The sequence below is a fragment of the Bufo gargarizans genome, chromosome 5, assembly GCF_014858855.1.
Source record: "Bufo gargarizans isolate SCDJY-AF-19 chromosome 5, ASM1485885v1, whole genome shotgun sequence".
Taxonomy (NCBI): domain Eukaryota; kingdom Metazoa; phylum Chordata; class Amphibia; order Anura; family Bufonidae; genus Bufo; species Bufo gargarizans.
Genome location: NC_058084.1, coordinates 133770760 through 133795717, shown reverse-complemented (window position 1 = coordinate 133795717; position 24958 = coordinate 133770760). Strand labels below are relative to the sequence as shown.

At 47.0% G+C, this 24958-nt stretch overlaps 1 protein-coding gene across 1 annotated transcript in view; it reads right to left on the bottom strand.

Moving 5' to 3' along the window:
- TTC39C (tetratricopeptide repeat domain 39C) overlaps window positions 1-16199 on the bottom strand; it is a 109550-nt gene extending 93351 nt beyond the window's left edge. The window contains exon 1 of the mRNA XM_044294705.1: window positions 15985-16199. Within this exon, the coding sequence (XP_044150640.1) occupies window positions 15985-16124 (140 nt within the window). The 5' untranslated portion in view covers window positions 16125-16199. The remainder of the gene's footprint in view (window positions 1-15984) is intronic.
- Between the last annotated feature and the right edge of the window lie 8759 nt (window positions 16200-24958).

Here is a 24958-nt window from a genome sequence, read left to right as displayed (position 1 = left end):
TTCGCTCTAATATTGCAATCACTTACATGTATCTTCATTACATTCACACATAGAAAGTTTCAATCGATGCCAACAGCTCCTTCTTGGTGCGGTATTTTTTTTTGTCAATGAGTGTATTTAGGTTCAAACTGTTGCATCTACAATCTACACCCCTCTCCATGATCACGCATTCATCATTCTAACGCTTTTGCTTCATAACTATATTAAAATTTTGATGCAATATTTTGCACTAAAACTGTACCACATATTAGCACATCTTATACTACTTTCTAGGGCAATCACATTGGTACACTTAGATCCATATATATTTGGACAATGACAGAAAGTTAGTTTTTATTACCTGTTTACTAAAACATATTCAAGTTATAGTTATATAATGGACATGGACATAAAGTCCAGACTTTTAGCTTTCATTTGAGGGTATCCCCATTAAAATTGGATGAAGGGTTTAGGAGTTTCAGCTCCTTTTCATGTGGCACTCTGTTTTTAAATGGAACCAAAAGTGATTGGACAATTGACTCAAAGGCTGTTTCATGGGCAGGTGTGGGCAATTCCTTCATTATTTCATTCTCAATTAAGCACATAAAAGGCCTGGAGTTGATTTGAGGTGTGGTGCCTGCATTTTAAAGATTTTGCTCAGAAGTAAGGAGCTCTCCATGCAGGTGAAACAAGCCATCCTTCATCTGCGAAAACAGAAAAAACCCATCCGAGAAATTTCTACACTATAAGGAGTGGCAAAATCTACAGTTTGGTACATCCTTAGAAAGAATGAAAGCACTGGTGACCTCAACAATGCAAAAAGACCTGGACGCCCACGGAAGACAACAGTGGTGGATGATCGCAGAATAATTACCATGGTGAAGAGAAACCCCTTTATAACAGCCAACCAAGTAAACAACACTCTTCAGGATATAGGCGTATCAATATCCAAATCTACCATAAAGAGAAGACTGCAGGAAAGTAAATACAGAGGGTTTACTGCACAGTGCAAGCCACTCATAAGCCTCAAGAATAAGAAGGCTAGATTGGACTTTGCTTAAAAAAAAAAAAAAAAAAAAAATCTTTAAAAACCAGCACACTTCTGGAAGAACATTCTTTTGACAGGTGAAACCAAGATCAACCTCTACCAGAATGATGGAAAGAAAAAAGTATGTCGAAGGCATGGTACAGCTCACGATCCAAAGCATACCACATCATCTGTAAAACACAGCGGAGGCACTGTGATGGCTGCCAGTGGCACTGGGTCCCTACTGTTTATTGATAATGTGACAGGACAGAATTCTGGGGGTTTCAGAGACATACTGTCTGCTCAAATCCAGCCTAATGCAGCCAAACTGGTCGGCGTTTCATAATACAGATGGACAATGACCCAAAACATAAAGCCAAAGCGACCCAGGAGTTTATTAAAGCAAAGAAGTGGAAAATTCCTGAATGGCCAAGTCAGTCACCGGATCTGAACCCAATAGAGCATTTCACTTGTTAAAGACTAAACTTCAGACAGAAAGGCCAACAAACAGCAACTGAAAACCTCTGCAGTAAAGGCCTGGCAGAGCATTAAGGCTCCATTCACACGTCCACAAAATGGGTCCGCATCCTTTCCGCAATTCATTCTCTATGGGGACGGAATGTGCTGTCCGAATCCACATTTGCGGATCCGCACTTCCGCATCCGTGCTTCCGTTTCCGCAATTGCGGACAAGAACAGGCATATTCTATTATGTCGGCAATGTGCGGTCCGCAAAATGCGGAAAGCACATTGCCGCTTTCCGTGTTTTGCGGATCCGTGTCTCCGTGTATCCGCAAAACACATTGCGGACGTGTGAATACAGCCTAAGAAGGAGGAAACACAGCGTCTGGCGATGTCCATGAGTTCAAGACTTCAGGCAGTCATTGCCAACAAAGGGTTTTCAACTAAGTATTAGAAATTAACATTTTATTCACAATTATTTAATTTGTCCAATTACTTTTGATCCCCTGAAATGAAGGGATTGAGCTTAAAAAATGCTTTAATTCCTCACATTGTTATGCAATCATTTTGTTCAACCCACTGAAGTAAAGCTGAAAGTCTGAACTTCAACTGCATCTGAATTGTTTTGTTCAAAATCCATTGTGGTAATCTACAGAACAAAAATTTTAAAAAAGTTGTCTCTGTCCAAATATATATGGACCTAACTGTATATGTGGACCACGGTCATATATTTTTATGGACCTCTGCTTTGAGCATGGCTTCTCAAATCTATTTTCTACTGGGGCCTCACCAGCCTAAACATGGTGATGACTGGGCCTCACTTTATTCTAATCTTTCTCTCCTGGTTCCAGCATAAAAGCATTAAAGGGATCTGTTCACCTCTGGTGATGACCCATGGTGGTATTTATATTAACTTGATCTCTGCCATTGGGTCCTGGCAGCTTCATGCCACGCCGGCTCAGCAGGTCTCCACACAACATCTGGTTCAAGACAGGTCACGTGACTGCTGCAGCCAATGACTCGATGCATCGATCACGGGTCACCCATGCATCACGTCACTGGGGAGACCCAAGACCTGCAAAGCCGGCAGGGCACCAATGGAGCCGGAACCCAGCGGCGGGAATCGGGTAAGTATGATGACCACCGTGGGTCTGGCCATGCTTTGGGGGTCTGTAGAAAATGTCCTCAAGGGTGAACAACTTCTTAAAAGCAGTCAGTTATGTTGCTAAACCATAAACTTGTGCAAGTATAGAAAGGTCGGTGCAGATCACTTTTCTAAAAAACTGTGATTTTTTTAAGCAGCATGTGGATGCAATTTTGTTACATTTCACTTTTGCTTGCGCTATATAACTCTGCAGATTTGCTGCATGCAAATCCACAGTGGAAAATCTGAAGCTAGACACAACCTTACGGTATGTAACCTATGCATGGCGCAGTGGAAATCTGCAGCATAAATTAATATGCTGATAATACAAAATACTAATTTAAAATCTGCACTGCAGGTCATTTCAGGCTGCGGATTTCCTATGGAGCATGTGGCTGAGACTTGTTGGAGTCTCAGTCTATTGCTGCTACTGTAAAGCTCTGCAGCCTTTATGCCACGTGTGGATTTACCCAGAATGTTCACTAAATATACGGCCCGACAGAACAGATTTCCACTGGTCTGAAACCAGCAACATTCAGACAAGCATAGGATACTATAGCAGAACACAAAAATAACATAAGATAAGGAGGGAAACTTGGGAGAAAAAACCCAAAACATAATTATTAGCTAAGTGCCATCGGTGTCGTGTGACTGTGTAACAAAGAGTCTGTAGGTTGGTAATATTTTTAGCTATTAATGCTTAGGAGATACCCGCCACATCCACATCCACATCAAGAAGTGTCAGACATGAAAACCTGCCACCTCATTACACGTTATAAATATGCTGCCATATTACACACACGGGCAGGGAACCGAAAGAAATGAAACACCCAAAAAGCTGCGTGCATGCCGCATTTTATGGAAAGTCTGGCCCATAATAGAACAGTCCTATCCTATTTTTTGGGGGGACAAAGTGACTAAAAATGGCAATTTGCGCGGTTTTGATTTTTTTTTTCTGTTACGGCGTTCACAGCATACTGCCACCAATGAATATAACAATGAGGGGGAAGGGGGGTGCCTGTGGACACTGCACCACCAATGATTCTAATACTTGGGGGGGGGGGGGGGGAGGCACGCACGGCGCCATCAATAAATATAATTAACACATTAATTCAAGTGTAGGATGCCGGGTATGTGATACCGACGCCAGCCCCCGGCCTCAATAACAGGGCATGCGATCCGCCGAACTGTGGCAATTAACCCCTCAGGTCTGACACCCCGCACCCCTGCCACAGTCCCTCCCTTCCTCCGCAGTGCTATCTCTCATTGGTGGCAGCAGCATCACAGTAGGGAGGGAATCCCTCTTCTCCACTGTGCTGCTGAGTAGAACATGGCGTGTGCTGAAAGTGACGAGTGCCGTGTTCTCCAACTAATACTAGGCTGTGCAGCAGCGCAGCCTAGTATCGTTAAATAATAAAACCCAGTATCGGATCGGTCTGGGTCCAAAATTATCGATTGGGTATCGATACCTCGATACCCGGTGCAACTCTAGTCAGAACCCAGCTAAGGTCAGGTAGAACATGGTCCACAGACAGACATATGGATTATAGATCCTTCATAGGATACAGTAGACTAGAAAGACCAGACAGAACTTGTTGCTCGGGCAAGAGGTGGGGACACACAATACTGAATATATAGCAAACAGCTGAACACACAGAATATTAACCCTTGCACTACTGCAAGTGTGGTGAGGTACAATGAACAAGTGCCCTAATTCACACACAGGAAGCAGACGCCCGTCCAATGTCTCCCGAGTCCCAAGTGGTCTATATTTCTTGGTGCCTCTGGACACAATGGAAATAACCAATTTGCCAATCGCTGACTGAGGGAGGCGGGAGAAAGTTGCAGCCAGTGATTTGCTGAACGATCATTTCTTGTATGTCAAAAAGGACAAGGAAGTAAAGATCAGCAGGGACCTGGAAGCATCAGAACAAGAGTGGCAGGGTATTGTTGAGGGGAGTAGTACTTCCTTTTTGTTTTTAAGGGGTTGTATAATTCCATAATAATTTTTTTAATCTGTATTCACTACCCCAAATACTGAATATTTCTGCCCAAAAACCTGCCCAGATGAGCTGATGCAGAGAAGGGGTTCACTGGGATTTCAAAAGTGATGGGTTATCCTCATTGTGCAGTGAATGAAGCTGCAGCGCTGCTCCCATTCATTTCAACAGGAGCAGAGTAATAATCAGCCTCACCCACTACATAAAAGGACAAAACTATCTAGGTCTGGTGCTGTGGCTACCCCGAGACAGCTGACTGGCAGGGGTGCAGGGTGTTGGACCCCTGTGCATCTGATACTGATGGTCTATCCAAAGGAAAGGTCACCAATAACAAAATCCGGAACAACCCCTTTAAGTATTCACCTATTTTTTTTAATGGTGTCCTGTAAAAAAACAGCCTGCAATTGTCAAAGGATAACTAGACCCGTCCATTGACCTTACCCCTACTATTTACACTCGGACAAAGGTGCAGAAAAGATTGTAGAATTCCAGTCAGACAATTCAAAGAGTCAGCAGGGTTTTACAGGCCGAACCTTGGAAGTATTCCTCCTAGCAGTGCAATTTCAGAAACGAGACAAGTAATATTAAAGGGGCTTTCTGGTTATCCCATGACTAAAGTAAAACATGAAAATCAGACATCATATAGTACATGACAATCTCTTTCTAACAAAGATAGAACCAGCCCTGTACCTCACATGGATCCAGAGATCTCCCTGTTCATTGCTCTGCTAGATTTATATCAAGCTCACTGCTCAAGGGGAGTGTCTTATCTGCAGCAGTTCAGGGGGTGTGTCCATGCTCTCCCTATCACAGCTCAGGAGGCGTGTCCATGCTCTCCCTATCACAGCTCAGGAGGCAGTTGAAGGATGAAACTGAGCATGTGCGGCCTTCTCAGTGAGCAGGTCAAAGAAATGAGCAAAAAAAACTAAAAACAGCAGGTGGCGCTATACAGGTAGATTTCAGTGAATAACAACTACAAAAGTATTCAGACCCAGGTGCTGGTTTGAAAGCTGTAGAATATTTCCCATGGGACACCCCATTTAAATACTGATGGCCTATCATCAGCATAGGTCATCAATATCAGACTGGTGGGGGACCAGGGTCTGACCAGCATTGTGGACCAGGTAAGTATGATCACCACCGTGGGTCGGCCACTCTGTGAGGTCTGATATAATGTATAGCCAGCTGAACAGGAAAGCCCAGAAACACGGGTGAGAAGACTCTGGAATTTAAAAAAAAAAAAAAAAAAAAAGGTCCAGAGAACCCTTTTTAAGGCTTTGTTCACATCACCGTTCTGGCTTTCCGTTCTCCTTCTCAGTATAGGAGCAGGAGAACGGAAAGGACGGAAAAGGCACATAACTGACGCCAAACTGAGTCAAACGGAGCCCTTAGGACCCCATAGATTAGAATGGGGTCAGTTATGTTTCCGCTCAGAAGATGATTTTGAAGCGGAGACAAAACTCCTGCATGCAGGACTTTTGTCTCCGCTTAAAAATCATCTTCTGAGTGGAAACATAACGGACCCCGTTATAGTCTATGGGGTCCTAAGGGCTCCGTTTGACTCAGTTTGGCATCAGTTATGTGCCTTTTCCATCCTTTCCGTTCTCCTGCTCCTAGACGGAGGAGAACGGAAAGCCAGAACGGTGACGTGAACGAAGCCTAACTCTGGCAGCTTCAGATGGATACAGTAGATGTCCTGATCCAAGCTCTTTTGTGGCACTCTCATATAGTTTGCAGAGGATATTATACAATTCAGATCTTCTCAAAGCCACATGAAATGTATCTAACATTATAGGTCATGTCAAAAATCAATAACATGCAAGGTTGAGAAACAGGTTCTTCAGCTTTGAACTTCTGAGGACTGAAGAACCACATACAGGTAGTCTTATTAATACAACGCTGTAATAAAATGCCCCAGAGAAAAAGCAAAGAGGCCGATTCTCCGGTCTGGGTGAGGCAGAGTCCAGGAGCCAGGTAGTCAATGCGCCCACATTTATTAAGACTGGGATCTCATCTCATCCCAGTATAAAAATACATTTATTAAAAGTTGCATACCCCTTAATCACTTTGGTGCATTTTAGAGTTTCCTAAAACCAGAACACGAATAGATTTGACACACAATGTGCGCCATGTTATTGTATTAGTATTAATAAATCTGTCTTAGGATGTGGCTACAGGGGGCGGATTTTGCCGAGCCCTCACCAGCAGAAAATGGGTTTCAGACTAAGGGTTATATATCTACAGTATGAATTGACATGCTGCAAATTAAAAATTTACTTTGCAACATATTTTTTTTCACACCAGGAGATTTCTTACAATTTCATCCACTTTGCTGGTACCGTAAAATCTTGCGGATCTGCTTTATTTTAAAGCCAGGTTACTGTTCTCCAGGGGTTCTCCTAGAATGTGAACATGGTAATGATGTGATCCTGCCTACAATATGCCATCCTGGCTGAGCAGCCAGACAGGAACATTCATCACTGTGTGGTTTATGCAAGTGCAACGTGTAATGTGCCCTGGAAGTGGTGGCAAGCAGTCCAGCTCATATTCTAGGACAGGTTGTTGACAGCCATTTTAAATTATTCCCTGAGAACTCACACTAAAGTCAAGGTTTTAATGGATTTGTTTTCAAAGCATGGAATGGATGCCATTGACTATAATGAGCGGATCGTGTTGCCTTTGAATAAAGCCGAGCAAATATTTTTCTATGCCCAATGCCACTTCATTCTAAGCAGCGCTGATGCCAAGGCTTTTGGCCCCTCATTTACTGGACATTAAAAGGGTTTTCCAAGTGTGTTTGAGAAGGCACCAGCATTACTGTGAGCGCTGTCGCATTCTCTGTGCTTACCAAGAACAGCGCCGCACATTGTATATCGGGCTGAGCTGCGACCACGTGACTCATGGTCGCGGCACTACTTTATAAAATAGCTGTACCCCACCGATCAGATACTGATGACCTATCTTCAGGTATTAAAGTCTCAGAAAACCTCTTTAATAGCATTTACTAGCGATTCTGACCCAAGACGCCCACAGATTCAAAGGGGTTTCCCCAAGATATATGCCTTGGAGGGGGGATTCTCTAGTTCAGTAAATACTGTATGGGTTATCCAATAGTACAAATCCCCCCACAATGCCCAGGCCCCTCCTATAGATGATACTTACCCAGCCCCTGGCTCCCGCATCCCTTCGGATCTCTATACAGCCACCGCTACATCTCCCCATCGAGCGGATCAAAATCCAGCGACAGGAGGGGAGCAGCCAATCACAGGCCATGACGGTAACACGTCTCCCTAGCATCGCGGGTGACGCTAGGGATGCAGGTCACCATTGCGACCTGCTATTGGCTGCTCCCCCCCCCCCCCCCTCATCACCGGATGTTTTGATCCGCGAGACAGGGAGATGTAAAGGTGGCCGCGCAGGAATCCAGATGACGGGTAAGTATCGTCTATAGGAGGGGCGTGGGCATTGTGAGGGGTATTTGTACTACTGGATAATCCCTTAAAGTGTTTCAGTCCTGTTTGCATTATGTGACTATGGCCAGGAGGATGACAGAACAGATGGATCAAGATGAATGTCAGCATGTGACACTGCAGCCCACGTCATATACTGACAACATTCTTCAGCAGTCAGCATGAGACGGCATTCAGGAAACAGAAGTAGAAAAAATAAAAAAAATCACATCCAAAAACTCATCCTGATCAGCAGCGAGCAGCCACGTGCACATTAGGAGACTACGGTGGATTGATAGTTTTCATTCTAGCAAATCCACATGGAGGATATAAGACAGAGAGTGAGCAAAGTGTCAGGGGAAGATCACCATGAAGCATTACAAGAATTCCTGTGATCTCCCCATTTACAATGTGCTTGCTGTTTTTTATTATGCTGCGCTACATAATAATAATACTATTGATTTTTTATGCTCCACGACAGGATGAAGTTTATGCGCTCCTCCAGTTATGAACATTACAGCAGAAATCAATGGAAAAAAGATAAAAGGGTTACTCCCTATGCTATATGCCATCAATGACCCATAACAGGGTTCTCACGGCCATCATTTTTTAGCTGCTATGGACAAGTGGCTCTCTCCATTCACTTCTATGGAGGTTCTGAAAATAGCCGAGCACGCTTACTTGGTTAATTTCCGAACTCCCACAAAAGTGCATGGAGAGCATTGCGAATGAGTGGCCACCTTTCCACAGAGCTGCTAGTGGGGGTCAGGGGAACCGCCATTATTGTATGACATATCCTGGGAATATGCTATAAATGTCAAGATGGGACAACCCTCTAAAGGTAGGTTCACATCTGCCGGATGTGGCATGCTGTGGTATTTGTCCGGCCGAATGCCAGCATTTTGCCAGAAAGCAGTCAGTTCCCCATCAGATCCCATTATAGTCAATGGGTATCTGATGGTTTATGGCACGGGAGTCTGTTCCTCTGCCAGGCTACCAGAGTAGGTTGACACAGATGTGAACCTACCCGAAGAGGTATATTTACAACATATGTGTCACGGACGTTCCGGTGACAGGTGGCAGGAGATTGGTGAGACTGGCAACATGTGGTTTCATCTGACAGGTTTTCGTTGTGGATCAATAGGCGTCTGTGTTGCTTCTGGTAATGGCCACACCCCTTGCCTCAGGTGCTGCTAATGTGATCATTTAACCTTCCTTATTTATTGTTGCTTCTCCCACAATGCTGTGCGGTTTATAGCTTCAGTCTTGTTGTGGATTGCTGGTGTTTGGATCATGACGGAGTTCTTGGTGCTTCCATAGCCCCTTTAAACTTAAGTCTTTCCTTTCCCTTTTTGTATTTTGTTTGGGTTCTGTGTGTTGCATTTCCCGATTGTTTGTATTAGACCTGAAGGAGACATCTGTTCGTCCTTACTTTTGGAGGAACAGGTAGTCTCGTCCCCGCCATTAGTACCAGGGTCTTATAGGGCTAGATAGGACTCTAGGTATTCCTGTGTATGAACACAGCTACCTCTGGGGTCTGTTCATACTGGTAGTGAGTCAGGATTTTGGTTAGTGTTACTAGGAGGTGTCCATCTTCCTTAGTCCTCAGGCCTGATTCCCAGTTCCCCCTTCCCTCTTATGCTTGGTGTGGTGTTTCCCTGTTCCCTCCCACACCGAAGCGTGACAGTATGGCATTAGACACTTGCTCCATTGTTTAAAAGGATTTTCCAGCCCAATGAAATTAAAATAACATTAACAGAGAAATACCTCACCCATCCCTTGCTAGTCCCATTTCAACACTTTCCTGGTCCCCTGCTGATCTCTGCTTACCAGGATCCAATGAAGATGTGGAATGTAGATGTGAGCGCTGCAGCCAATCGCTATTTGTAGCGCCATCTTGCTGACATTACTGAGGACACCGCTGTGTACAGTGCTTGGCTGCAGCAATCACATGCTGTGTCCATACGTCATCGCTGGAGTCAGATGAACAGAGACCAGTTAGGGGCCTGGGAAGCATCTCAATTGCTAAAAATTTCAAGGGGTTGGACAACTTGCTTAACATTCTCAGAGGCCACTTCTAGGGATCTAGCTAGCCTGTCTCAGGAAGGAATATTGACTAGAATTAAACAATATGCCCCCTGGAGAAAACCATGACCAAAGATGAAGTGGTGCAGCCTTTTCCCTCACGCTGGTGCCAATTTGCTCTAGTGATGGGTGGGTGTCACAGCAGTCGGACTTGCATGGATCATACATTCATCACATAGGAATAGGTCATCGACGTTTCTTCTTAGGTGACTGACTTTGCCAAGGCTTCCAGTTATAACGGAGTCATGACAGTGATGATGGATCGTGTTTCAAGTAGATTTTGAGAGACCTCCTTGACTACACTACTGCACCATTCAAAATACTGTACCATGCCGGGCGACCAGTATGAAAGGAGCCTAACAGGACCTGTATAACATCTATAGCAAATGACGGTACTAAAGCGGCAAAGCTATAAAACTGTAAAGTAAAAGTATAAATTACAGATAAGAATTACATGTGGTGATCAAATGACAGTATTGATTAGTCCCATAGTGGCAGAACTTTTACCATTACTGATCACTTTGACCCATTGTATGGCGCAGACTGGGGGTCTCCTAGACTATTGGTTTACTAGAGAAGGACTGATTCCTACTTACCTGCTGTCGATTTCAGGAAATGTGTCAAGACCCATTGTATGGCGCAGACTGGGGGTCTCCTGACTATTGGTTTACTAGAGAAGGACTGATTCCTACTTACCTGCTGTCGATTTCAGGAAATGTGTCAAGAGCCATTCTAGCAACTACTGGCCTAAAGTGTAATGGTTATCCTTTTTTTTTTTTTTGTGATGTGTAGGGGCAGTGATACTGACCATTTTTGTAATATATTCCAATTACTGAAATTGTACATTTCTATTTGAAAAATAGCTCTAAAGTGGCCCATCTTTAGCCTTAGCAACGCTCCTCTGTCTTCTATTTACATAATAAGGTCAATGTTTAGCAAATTTCCACAGTTATGTAAACAGAGGAGCGTTGCTAAGGCTCAAAATGGGCCACTTTAGAGCTATTTTTCTAATAGAAATGTACAATTTCAGTAATTAAAGTATATTACAAACATTTTAACTATCACTGCCCCTACACATTACACAAATGAAAAAAAGAATGACAGTTACACTTTAATATTTTCTTGATATCCTCTTGCACTTTGTGTGTGCTGGCCCTTTAATTGCTGGTCTTTAATCCTTGCTTAGTCACCTCTCATGTTGCAATCTATTCATTTCACATCCAAACTACCGCACACTTCCCTACTTTTTCTACTACGCCATCAGCACTGAATGACAGTAAATCAAATGATGCTTTTTGACAATGATCAATACTATTTTAAAGGGATTGTGCCATGACAACTTATCCCCTATCCACAACATGCGTCATCACTAGAACGGGAGCCGGTATTCACCCGTTTGAATGGCGCGGTGGACAAGCACGCGCTCTATGGGGCTGCTGGAGATAGCCGATTGCTTGTACTGTGCCATCTCCGTCAGTCCAATGGAGTTGAATGGAGCGTCAGACAGGTATGCGTGTCTGGCGCTCCATTCAAACAGGGAGCCCTTATTTTCATGATCTAACCCCAGCTATCAGAAACGTATCCCCTATCCTGTGGATTCAGGCTCATGCACCCCGCTGTCATCCATATTGAAGTCCACAAACTTCGGATCCGCAAAATGTGGATACCGGCCATGTTCATCCCACATTTCTGAAGGCCCTGTTGTAAAAATGTCTATTCTTGTCCGCAAAATGGACAATAGGAGACGTTCTATAATTTGGGGAACCGCAGCATGGATGCTGACAGCACACATATGACATCCGTGTGCTGTCTGCATTTTTCAAAGCCCAACTGAAATGAATGGGTCCGTGTGAGATTCGCAAAAAATGTGGATCATGGGCGGATTGAAAATACATGGTCGTGTGCATGACGCCTAAAGGATAAGTTGTTTTAGGCCACAGTCACACGACCGTTTGCAGCCTGGAAAACACGGCCCGTGTGTTTGCCGCATCTAGGACCGACGGCGGATCCCAACATGAACTCCGTGCATGATACTGACGTACAATGCAGTGAGTGCCGATCTGACCGCCGGTCTACTGTACTGCATTCACAGGATGATGAGAGTACTGTACAACAGGCTGGCGGTCAGTACTGATCTAATGGACACAATGCAGGGAAGACATGACCCTGTCCTCCCAGTCTCATCCCCAATGCCAAGAATCTGCTAGGCAAGCTTCTTTGGGGACACAACACTAACCACGGTTCTTCCTTTGCATGCCGTTTATAGTCTTTGTATGGTTGCGAGTTCTCTGTTATGTAGAATCCAGCTGACAACCTGACAACCCAATCCGGGTGGCTGTAATAATGACAGCATGCTTTCCAGTATTAGCTGCCATTGCCCGGAATATTGGGTAGGTTTGGGTGTGAGAACTGAAATATTACAAAGCACAAACCCTAATATTTACATCATGGGGGAATTTTACTACGGCAGGCACCTATATAAGGGCTCATGCACACGGCCGTATGTATTTTGTGGTCCGCAAAAAACACGGCCCCTAACAGAACAGTACTATCCTTGTCCATAATGCGGACAATAATAGGACATGTTATATTTTTTTGCGGAACGGAAATACGGGCATACGGAAACAAAATGCACATGGAGTAAGGCCGTATGCACACGCCCGTGTTCCGGGACCAAGAGCGGTCCGTGGTATGCCGGGCTGGATTCCTGTTCAGAGCAGGAGCGCATGGTGTCATTGGTTGCATACCACCGACCGCTCTCGGCCGCGGAACGCGGCTGTGTGCATTCGGCCTAACTTCAGTTTTTTTTTTTGCGGACCCATTAAAATGAATAGATCCGTATACGGTCCACAAAAAAAATTAAAAATATGGAACGGACCGGAAAGAATGTATGTTCCTGTGAATGAGACCTAATAGCAACCAATCGGAGTCCACCTTTCATTTTCCAAAGGAGCTCTGAATAATGAAAGGTGGAATCGGATTGGTTGCTTACGGGCAAGTTTTCTTTTACACCACTGTTGATAAATCTCTCCAGAATTTCCAGAGCTCAAGGATGGTGTTTTGGGGACTAATTCCTACACGGGGCAGGCATGGTTAACGTCTTCAGACATTCATGTGACGAGACCTTTCACATGTAATGAGATAACTGGCCCGGGTCTATCACAGACAGCAGCTGGCCCAGCAGACAGATAAGGCCGGCTTCACGTCACCGTTATTTTTCCGTTCTTCTGATCTGTCGGAAAGGCAGAAAACAACAACAACCAAAAAATGGATTCTGTATTTTAATCATTCGTTATGCACATTTGCATCCATTTTAACCATTTCCGTCTGAGATCCGTTATTAGAAAAAAAACTGTGTGATTTTGCCAGCGAGTGGGGTGAGTTTTGACTGCGATTGCTTTGAGTTATTCAGTTTTTTCCATGCGACTGCAATGCATTTTGCACGCCGGTGAGAAAAAACTGAATGTGGTACCCAGACCCAAATCCGGACTTCTTCACTGAATTTTAATATTTTCCCTTATAACATGGTTATAAGGGAAAATAATAGCATTCTTAATACAGAATGCTTAGTAAAATAGGGATGAAGGGAGTTAAAAAAAAATTCAACTCATCCACTTGTTCGCGCAGCCCGGCTTGTCTTCTTTCTTCTTCCATGTGATGGACCATGTGATGAGTGCAGTGACATCACCAAAGGTCCTTTTCCTTCCAGGTCATCAAAGAAGAAGAAAGACAAGCCGGGCTGCGCGAACAAGTGGATGAGGTGAGTTTAATTTATTTTTTTAACCCCCTCCATCACTATTTTACTAAACAAGTGGATGACGCGAGTTAAATTTTTTGGTTAATTTTTTTTTTTAACCCCTCCGTTCCTAATTTACTTAGCATTCTGTATTAAGAATGCTATTAATTTTCCCTTATATCCATGTTATAAAAGGGAAAATTATAATGATCGGTTCCCCATCCCAATCGTCTCCTAGCAACCATGCCTGAAAATCGCACTGCATCCGCACTTGCTTGCGATTCTCATGCAGCCCCATTCACTTATATGGGGCTTGCGTTGCATGAAAAATGCACAATATAGAGAATTCTGCGTTGTTTTTTTTTTTTTTTTTTTTTTACGCAACGCACAAGTGATGCGTGAAAATCACCGCTCATGTGCACAACCCCATAGAAATGAATGGGTCCGGATTCAGTGCGGGTGCAATGCGTTCAACTCACGCATTGCACCCACGCAGAAAAATCGCCTGTGTGAAAGGGGCCTAAAATATTGTCCCTCAAGATCCTGACACTGAGACAATAGACGGAGGCTGCGATTACAAGATCTCGTTATGAGACCCACACGTTCATCTGACATCTGGTGCTGACTCCAGAATGATACGGGCATCCTGACTGGCATAATCGTAGTAAACACTGGTGCAGAGATTATACACTGAGTAGTATTGATCGTCCTCTGGCATGCTGATGTCATCTGAAGTCTTTAGTCATGTGTTGTATCTGGACGTTACAGGCATAGTGGTTACCATAAGAGTAAATTCACATTCCATACATCATCTGCAGACCACATTCAGGTGGATGGGACAAACATACTCGCCATTGGTTACCAAAAGCAGCCAGCCTGACCTAGTGGTGGCCAGCAGGCAAGTCAGACAGAACTGAAGGTTACTGGACCTGACCTCAATATCAGACGGTGGGGGTCTGACTCCCAGGACCCCTGTCCAGCTGATTGACGGATCTGCGCACTGTGCCCTGTCAAGCACAGCGCCATATGCTTTATAGTGGCTATTCCTGGTATTGCATCTCAGTCTCAAATGCTTTCAGTCAGCGGCAGATCCGGCGGGCAGTTCCGACGACGGAACTGCCTGCCGGATCACACTGCCGCAAGTGTGAAAGTAGCCGTTAGGGCTTTCACAGGAGCGGATCCTGTGCGTAGAATCCGCTGCGTGAAAGAGAGCCAAGCCCCGTTCCGGACAGCAGAGACACGGAGCAGTAACATGACTGATAATGCTCTGCGCCTCTCTGTGAGTTTTTAACTACAAAATCACGGTGACAACTTTATCTCATTGTGATTTTGTAGTAAAAAGATCACAGAGAGGCGCGGAGCATTATCAGTCATGTTACCGCTCCGTGTCTCTGCTGTCCGGAACGGGGCTTGGTTCTCTTTCACGCAGCGGATTCCATGCACGGGATCTGCTCGTGTCAAAGAGCCCTTATACGACTTTTTTTTTTTTTTATGTTGAAGAGTCTGCTGTGCATGGATGCCGCCGCTACGTTCTCAGGATCGGTGGGAGTTCCAGAGATCAGACTCCTGCAACGAGACCGTTTGGTGTTTAGATATCGGCCGTGTGCATTCCGCGCTTTATCGGTCCCTAATAGAACAGTCCTATCATTGTCCGTAATGCAGACAATGATGTGACATGTTCTATTTGTTTTGCAGAAAGTTTGTGGGCATGAGCCCTAACACAGCGCTTGAGAAGGGGTCCTCCTGTCACAGGGACCATCCAGGGGTCCTCCTGTCACAGGGACCGTCCAGGGGTCCTGTCACAGGGACCGTCCAGGGGTCCTGTCACAGGGACCGTCCAGGGGTCCTCCTGTCACAGGGGTCCTGTCACAGGGACCGTCCAGGGGTCCTCCTGTCACAGGGACCGTCCAGGGGTCCTCCTGTCACAGGGACCGTCCAGGGGTCCTCCTGTCACAGGGACCGTCCAGGGGTCCTGCCTGCCATGGAGAACATCAGAGGCTCCTGCCAGTCACCGCTTCCTCCTGACAGGTGAACCCGGTCCGGATGACAGCAGCCCGGCACAGTGACCGGTGACAGCCTCACACGCCCCGCGCCGCTTCTTACCTGTATTTCTTGAACAGCTGATCCGATTCTCTGAAGCCGTTGTTGAGCAGCATGTTGATGCCCACCAGGGCCAGCTCCGTGTCATCCATCGGGTCCAGGTGCTCGGCTTCCCCCTGCCCTGAGGTCTGCTGCTCGGCCATTGTGCGGAGGACAGGACGCGGTGGTGCCAGTCTGCGGCTCTGACAGGACACCAGTGTGACACCCTGCTGCCTGTGTGGAACTCGTGTGCGGGGGGAGGGGCAGGAAGAGGAGGCCCCAGCTGCGGCTCCTCCGGGCTCTGCCTTTGTGATGAAGGGAGTAATTATAATGAGTGTGATGCCTGTCCTCGTCCCCGGGAGCTGCCCTCATTGCCGGGAGGGACAAGCCCTTCTATCGGCTGCGGTACTCGGCATTGCCAACCACCTGCGTGCTGGAGAAGCCGCGCCACATGGCACCAGAGCACTGGCACTACACTGCTATCCCCCCCTAGAGTAAGCCCCTCTATGTATGGGTGCGTCATACAGACCCCCCCAATAACCCTGGCCCTGAGGTGCAGCTATCAGCCATTGGAGAATTACAGCTTCTCTCATGCCAGCAATGGGCACCCGACTAGTCATGTGGTGGCATATAGTGCCCACCATGAGCACATCATACATAACCCATACCATTGTGTAAAACTGACATTATGCAGATGTCAAATGTCACCTCAGTGGTGGAAAAGACAAAGGGTGTCATTTATCATTTCAAAATACGCCTAAATTTGGCATAAGGGGCACAAGGGCTCATTGTGGCACAAGGGCTCATTGTGGCACAAGGAGAAGGGCCAGCAGGCCCCTCTCATTTACCGTTTTCTAGGCATGTTTTGGGTGTAGAAAAATGTCTAAAGGGAAGACGGCTCGGAAGCTCTTACATTTAGAACTGGCGCTGGATGCATCGATGGTATCAGGGCCGATGCAAGGATTTTTGCCAACACAAGCGAAGCTACATTTTGGCGCCCCCCCCCCCCCCCTCCTCGCATCTCACCTGACCCTGGTCCCGTCTGCAGCCGCTGGCCTCTGTGTGTCCTGGTATCTTCTCTCTGCTTCAGACAATCGCTGGTTTGAGGACCGTATTTTTCGCCCTCTAAGACACACCTAGGTTTTAGAGGAGGATAATAAGAAAAAAAATATTTTCCATTACACCTCCGGTCAGACCAGCAATTAGACCCCCAATGTTAATCAGACCCCCAATGTTAATCCGACCTCAGATCAGACCCCCATGTCAGACATCGGCCCCCATCCATCATGCCCCCAATGTCAGCCATCAGACCTCCATGTCAGCCATCATGCTCCCATGTAAGCCATCATGCCCCCCATGTTAGCCATAAGCCCCCCATGTCACATTTCTCCCCCTCCATGTAAAATCACCCCCCTTTGTCACATCAGCCCCCCATGTCACATTTCTCCCCCTCCATATCACATTTTTCCGCCCTCTCCCAGGGTGCGCCCTAAGGCAACCGCTTGGTCTGCCTTATGGTAGCACCGGCCCTGGATGGTATGGAGAGGCCGGTGCATCTTCATAACTCCGGGGGATCCTCTGCCAGCTTAGGGCTTTATTAAGACCGGCATCTAAAATGGTGGCCCTAATAAGTGTGTCCCCTGTGAAGATACGAGATGTGCAGCACCTGAAACTACGGATACTGGAAGCCTGTGCTAGCATTTCTCCTGCGGTGTTGCTATCAGGTGTGAAGAGTGGGAGAAGAGGGTTGCATTGACAATCCAACACAATGGGCAGCACATTGAACACATTTTATAAGTGGTCAGAAACTTGTAAATAACTCATGAAATAATAAAGTTACATTAAAAACCAAGCACACCATTGTTTTTCTCGTGAAATTCCCAATAGGTTTGATGTGTCACATGACCCTCTTCCTATTGAAAAAACTAAAGTTGGATTCAAAATGTCCGACTTCAAAATGGCCGCCATGGTCACCACCCATCTTGAAAAGTTTCCCCCCTCACATATACTAATGTGCCACAAACAGGAAGTTAATATTACCAACCATTCCCATTTTATTAAGGTGTATCCATATAAATAGCCCACCCTGTAGTCTATGGGGTCTTTAGGCTCCGTTACGCTCAGTTATCTGCAGAATCCATCCTTTCCGTTCTCTTGCTCCTCAACGGAGCAGGAGAACGGAAAGGAGAAACGGTGATGTGAATGAGGCCTTTTACCCGCGTTTTGTATAACGTCATCCTGCTTTGATCAGGTCACTTCAAGGGACCTTACCTTTGTCTCAGCAAGCCTCATCCTTCCCGAGCTCTCCAAAGATGCCTCATTTTATTTCTTCTTTCAGTTTCAGAGAACATAAATGCTGTCTAAGTTCTGTATGAAGGGAAAAATACATTCATGTGAACAGTGCCCAGAAAGATCTTGGCTGCCACATTAATTACCCAAGGATCTCGTTATCAGAGTCTGCCTAATGTCTGTTTACCCGAGGGAATCTTCTGTCGACAAACCATTATTAAACTCACGTTTTACTATTGCTTGTTTGTTAAGTTGTTGGCATTGGGCAATGATCAGGAGCAAATGTTTGTACGATTGTTCATTCAGCCAATTATCTCTGTGTGAAAGTGACTGCGATCTTCTAGATTGCTGATCTTCCCGGCCAGGGTGATCGTCCAGAGCGAATGAGTGGACATGACAGTGGTATTGGTTATCAGCCGTCCGACCCCTATCCCTACCCACTCTTTCCCCTCCAAACCCCGTATCCTACCTACGCCCATATCTCATCTTCTCACATGCCCACCCAAAATGACACACGGACACCGAGCTTGGAATAAATCGCCTACAGCAGCCGTCTTTTATTAACATATAAACATAACATATAATAAATAACAATTCTCTCCCCCCCCCCCCCCCCCCTCCGAGGGGAGGTCCTTAAAGCCCCCAAACAACCGCAAATACCCCACTGGGTGAGCCATCTTGCTTCCAGCCTCCAGCTCAGAAGCACCACTGAATGGCCCCTTTTAAATCCGTCACCACTGGGAGTCCAGCCCCAACCATGGAGCCCTCCCAGCATCCTCCTCTGTGAATCAGACCAACTTCAAGGACCTCCCCCCGCCACAGCCACCGTGACACCTAAAACCACCCAATCACCCATTACTCCTCCCATCCCCTCTAAAACTCCACCTAACCAACTAACTGGGGTCTCCCTAAACCAAACCCCCGTCATGATGCCCTCCCCTAAGGCTGCGCCCCTCAGTCTGGCCATAACTTGACTGTGGTATTGGTTATCAGCCGTCCGACCCCTATCCCTACCCACTCTTTCCCCTCCAAACCCTGTATCCTACCTCCGCCACTACTACTATGACAACAGACACTCCAACACCAACCGTTGCGACAACCGCACCACCAACTCTGACGAAGCTGACAACCCATTTATCGCCTGCACCACCCCCAGGTTATCACAGTGAAACCTAACCTTTCTATCCCGGAACACATCCCCCCCACAACACCACCGCCGCCACAATGGGAAACAGTTCCAACAAAGCCACGTTCTTCACCCAACCTCGTTCCACCCAACTGTCAGGCCACCGACCCGCACACCACTGCCCCCGGCAATAGACCCCAAAACCCTCGCTGCCTGCTGCATCCGAAAACAACTCAAAATCAAAAGAATTCACCACATCACCCATAAATAACGAGCGACCGTTATAACGTTCCAAGAAGGAACTCCACACCCTCAAGTCCGCTCTCAACTTCTTCCCTAAACGCACATAATGATGTGGTGAAACCCCCCCCACCCCGTCGCCATAGCCAACCTCCTACAGAACACCCTCCCCATAGGCATGATCCGGCATGCAAAATTGAGTTTCCCAAGCAGCGACTGAAACTCCCGCAACTGCAGTTTTTTTTAAACGAGACGCCCTCGCCACCTCCCCCTTTAAATCCTCCAACTTATCTAAGGGCAACCTACATTCCATCCTATCCGCGTGTCAATCACTATCCCTAAAAAACTCAACTCCGTAACCGGCCCCACCGTCTTATCCGTGGCCAACGGGACCCTAAAAACCCCAAACAACGACTCCAACGTATGCAACAACAAGGCGCACACCCTAGAACCCGACGGACCAATACAGAGGAAATCGTCCAGGTAATGAATGATGGACTCACACCCAGACGAATCCGCCACCGCCCATTCTAAAAATGAGCTAAACGCCTCAAAGTACGCACAGGACAGGGAACAGCCCATAGGCAGACACCTATCCACAAAAAACTCCCCCCCTCCCTCCAACAAGTGTAAACAATCCGGGTGAACTGGCAGCAACCGAAACGCAGCCTCAATGTCAGTCTTTGCTAACAGCGCCCCCTCCCAAACTTCTTAACCCACTGCACTGCCGCATCAAATGAGGTATAAACCACCGAACATAAGGCGGGGTCTATACCATCATTGACCGACGAACCCTTTGGGAAAGACAGATGATGAATAAGCCGAAACTTATTCATCTCCTTCTTCGGAACCACCCCCAACGGTGATACCCGTAAGTTCGGCAATGATGGAGCCGAAAACGGGCCCACCATCCTGCCTAGACTGACCTCCTTGCTAAGTTTCTCAGCCACCACCTCCGGATGCTCCAACGCCAACCTCAAATTTTTCCTAACCAACACCGCCTCTCACTGAACAAACGGGATCCGAAAACCAACTGAAAAACCTTCCGGATACCTGTCTAGAAACGGGCCCATCCTTCCCAGACGCACCGGCGTCTCCCCCTTTGCTATTAAAATCCCCCCCCCCCCCTCTGTCTGTTCCCCCTAAAGCACCGCGCTGCACCGTGTGAACCTCCGCACACCGAGCACTCGTGTTTAAATTTACACTTTGCTCCAAATTTACATGTTCCGTCAATAAATGCGAAACACAACCCCTTTGCTGAAGCTGACGCAACATTGGGCTGCCCGCTACCACTTGCCTCCCCCCGAAAGGACTGGCCCTGTCTCACCGGTGCCGTAACCTTCAACCACAAAGCTATGTCCTTGTGATCCCACTTAATTTCGGGCCGCACTGCCTTAAAATGCCGGAACTGCTCATCGTACCGCAGCCACGCTATCCCCCCATACACCCTGTACGCCTCCCCAACCGCATCCAAATAACAAAACAGCGCCGAACAGCACTCCGGCGCCTTTTCCCCAATGACACTTGCTAATATCGCGAACGCCTGCAGCCAGTTTGCAAACGTCTGCAGTATCAGGCGGTACCTTCGCTTCTCTTCCTCCTCCTTCTTACCCTCATCCCGCCTCACCCTATCCAGGTTAAATTTGTCTAAAGGAAGCAAAGAAAAAATCTCTACATACTCCCCCCTCCAAATCTTTTCCCTTACCTCCTGCTTCAAATGTGCCCCCAATTGGCCCTCAAAGCAGACATAAACCTCTCCCCTTGCCCTATCGTCCATCCGAACCGTCTCCTCCTCCACCGTGCCACCCGCCTGCGTCTGCACCGACGCCATTGCAGACCCCACACTCGCACCGCCCCCCCCCCAGCCGCATTCGCTCCCCCAGAGGGCCCGGACACCCCCCACGCTGGTAACGGAGACGCTCCCCCCATCCCCCATGCAAACCTGCCAGCCCCCCCCAACAATTGCCCTAAACCCCTGCTAACATCTACTGGGGACCCCCCAGCCCCCCCAGCAAACTGCGCTAGCGTTCCCCAAGAGGCCTCACCTGGGTGCTGTGTCCCCACCAGCCGCAGATCCGGATCCCAGCTGATCACTCCTCCGCGTTGCCGCCTCATCTTCTAGTCCCCTAGCCAGGCCCAGGCTAGAGACGTTAAGACCTCCATCTTCCCGGGCTGCAAGCGAGTGGGCGGGGCTTCTTCCTCCTTGCGCTGCGATCACTGAAGACAGGGGCCTGCTAGCGGACACCGATGCGACTGCAGCAGCCCCGTTCCTCTCGCCGTCCTGCCCACGCAGGGAGGGTCTCATCACCGCAGAACAAAGTGACCGAGCCCGGCCACCTCGCAGGCTCCGCCTACTAGCCGGATTCCTCCCACGTCGGGGAGTACTGGAGGAAGTGTTCCCCGCCGATCCCCGGTGTGGAGGGTCCCTTGAGGGGCTCCGTTTGCGGCGCTGAGCCTTGGAAGGGGGCTGGGCAGACTGAGAAGCCTGCGGGCTGTAGCGCGCCGGCGGCCTGGCCCGCCGCGGCTGGTTCAAAACTGGCTGAGGCCCAGCCAGAGCCTCAGCCGCCCCCTGGAGCATCTGCTGTATCTGCGCCTGTATCTATTCGGCGGCGCAGACCTCCGCTGCCGCTCTCAAGAGCGATGGTCTCTTCAAGCTGCTCCATTACAGTCACCAGCTCACAGCAAAGGTACCAGCTCTTTTTCAGGATCTGACAAAATGGCCCCCGGTCTCCCCTCAGCTTCCCTATTTAACCCCTTAACCACACCCCTACGCTTAAACCACCCAATCACCCCTTATCACCCATTACTCCTCCCATCCCCTCTAAAACTCCACCTAACCAACTAACTGGGGTCTCCCTAAACCAAACCCCCGTCATGATGCCCTCCCCTAAGGCTGCGCCCCTCAGTCCGGCCATAACTTCACAGATCCTGAATATCACAATAATTACACAAGGCAGGAGTGTGGATTAAGTGGCTGGCAGATGATGGAGCAGTCAGTAACCAGGCCAGTAGTTATAGATAAATAAGTCTCTTTACTAAAATGCAGGATAGGAGTAGTAGTACATCCAACAAGGAACAGTTCCTCCTCAATAGCAATGTATGGGGTGTGATACGTCTCTCTCTGCAGAAACTAAGGCTGGCAGTGAGGTTCTTGGATGTTTCTGTAATTTCCCAGGCTACGGGCTACAGAATTAAGATAACGTCAAGCAAACTGTCTTAACGTATGACAGGATGTGTTGGGAATGTTCCCTCTCACAGCGGCAGAGTCTCTTTGCCATAAACGTGCACAATAGCTTGCTGTCCGACTCCAATGCATGGCCTTGCAGATCCTGGACCTTCTAATGTCTTCCCTTTCTCTCTAGAGCACTAGCAGTAGAAGTCTCACATGTAAAGATTCTCTGAACTCAGGCCTAGCTTTGAGGAGTAAGCACATGTAGGTCCTCTATGTTTCTCAGCTGGTGCTAGCTTCCACACTAAAGGAGGTGAACCCTGGTCCATCTCCTGGCAACCTAATTGGTTTGAGTCAAGGTGTTAACCCAGACAATGCTGATGGCTATGCAAATACATCAAAGTAGAACCTTTTACTTAATCTAGCATTACAACAATTAACCTTTTGCAGTAACCCTATTCTGGGGTATTGCAAGGGCAAAAATTGATTCTGTATCTAACACCCTGCCATTATTTAAGCGAAAAACCTTTGGAGTATTGCTCTAGTTTGACTATGTTCTGCCTGTGACACTGTTTTTAGACATTGCCTGGCTTAGATGTTTACTCTGCTATTACCTGGTATCAAGAGTTTTCTTCTTTTGGTTTCGCTCTCCACCTATTTACTCTACACAGCAAATGCATCTGGGAGACAAGCATCAGCAAAGACCACATCCCTGTACAGGGCTTAAAGGGTGAAAACCTGGGGTCCCTTACATTCTGCTAACCAGAGAGGCCTGCACAAAGTGTATGAAGATCTACCTTCAGAGCCGGTATGACTTCAGTAATGTATACATACAGTCCTGATCAGAAGTTTAAGACCACTTGAAAAATAGCAAAAAATAATATTTTACATTGTTGGATCTTAACCACCTCAGCTCCCCTAGCTTAAACCCCCTTAATGACCAGGCCACTTTTTACACTTCTGCACTACACTACTTTCACCGTTTATTGCTCGGTCATACAACTTACCACCCAAATTAATTTTACCTCCTTTTCTTCTCACTAATAAATTTTTCTCAAAATTTATTGTTCTACATGTCTTTGATAAAAAAAATGCAATAAGTGTATATTTATTGGTTTGTGCAAAAGTTATAGCGTTTACAAACTATGGTGCAAAAATGTGAATTTCCGCATTTTGAAGCAGCTCTGACTTTCTGAGCACCTGTCATGTTTCCTGAGGTTCTACAATGCCCAGACAGTAGAAACGCCCCACAAATGACCCAATTTCGGAAAGTAGACACCCTAAGGTATTCGCTGATGGGCATAGTGAGTTCATGACAGAAAATGAAAAACAAAAATTTAGTGGCAATTCTGGAGGAGCTGCTCAGCCCATGACACTATAGCGTGTCTTTAGTTAGGGGAGCAGCCCGACCGCATGTGGACCGCAGTAATCGACTAACCCCAGCAAAATATGCATACAATGGAGGATATCGACGCGGTCCACATGCACCACAAGAGCAAACTACACAGAATGTAGCAATCATAGAGAACACACAGAGAGAATGCACCAAACAGATATAACACTGACTATGCTGGCAAGACATAAGTAAGGTATTAAAAGCTGAGACTTTTGCCAATATGTTCCAGTCATGGAGATATCGGAGCCCACATGCACCACGTCACGGTTTCTCAGCATGGCAAGGGGTCCTAACCACTGCTCTGACTATGGTGTGAACACGGTCTGGGGATGATATAATTCAGCTCACAGCCAAGCTCCCCACAATTGCCCAGCATAAATGCTGTGGTTGTACAATGTGGATGAAGCCAGGCCGTGAGCCACACCCACACCAGACCATGTGAGGGAGGTTACCAGGTGCAAAAAAGTGCTAGAGTGCCAAGTAAAGGCAAACACACTCAAATCTAACAAGACAGAAAATGAAAAACAAAAAAATTTAGTGGCAATTCTGGAGGAGCTGCTCAGCCCATGACACTATAGCGTGTCTTTAGTTAGGGGAGCAGCCCGACCGCATGTGGACCGCAGTAATCGACTAACCCCAGCAAAATATGCATACAATGGAGGATATCGACGTGGTCCACATGCACCACGAGAGCAAACTACACAGAATGTAGCAATCATAGAGAACACACAGAGAGAATGCACCAAACAGACACAACACTGACTATGCTGGCAAGACA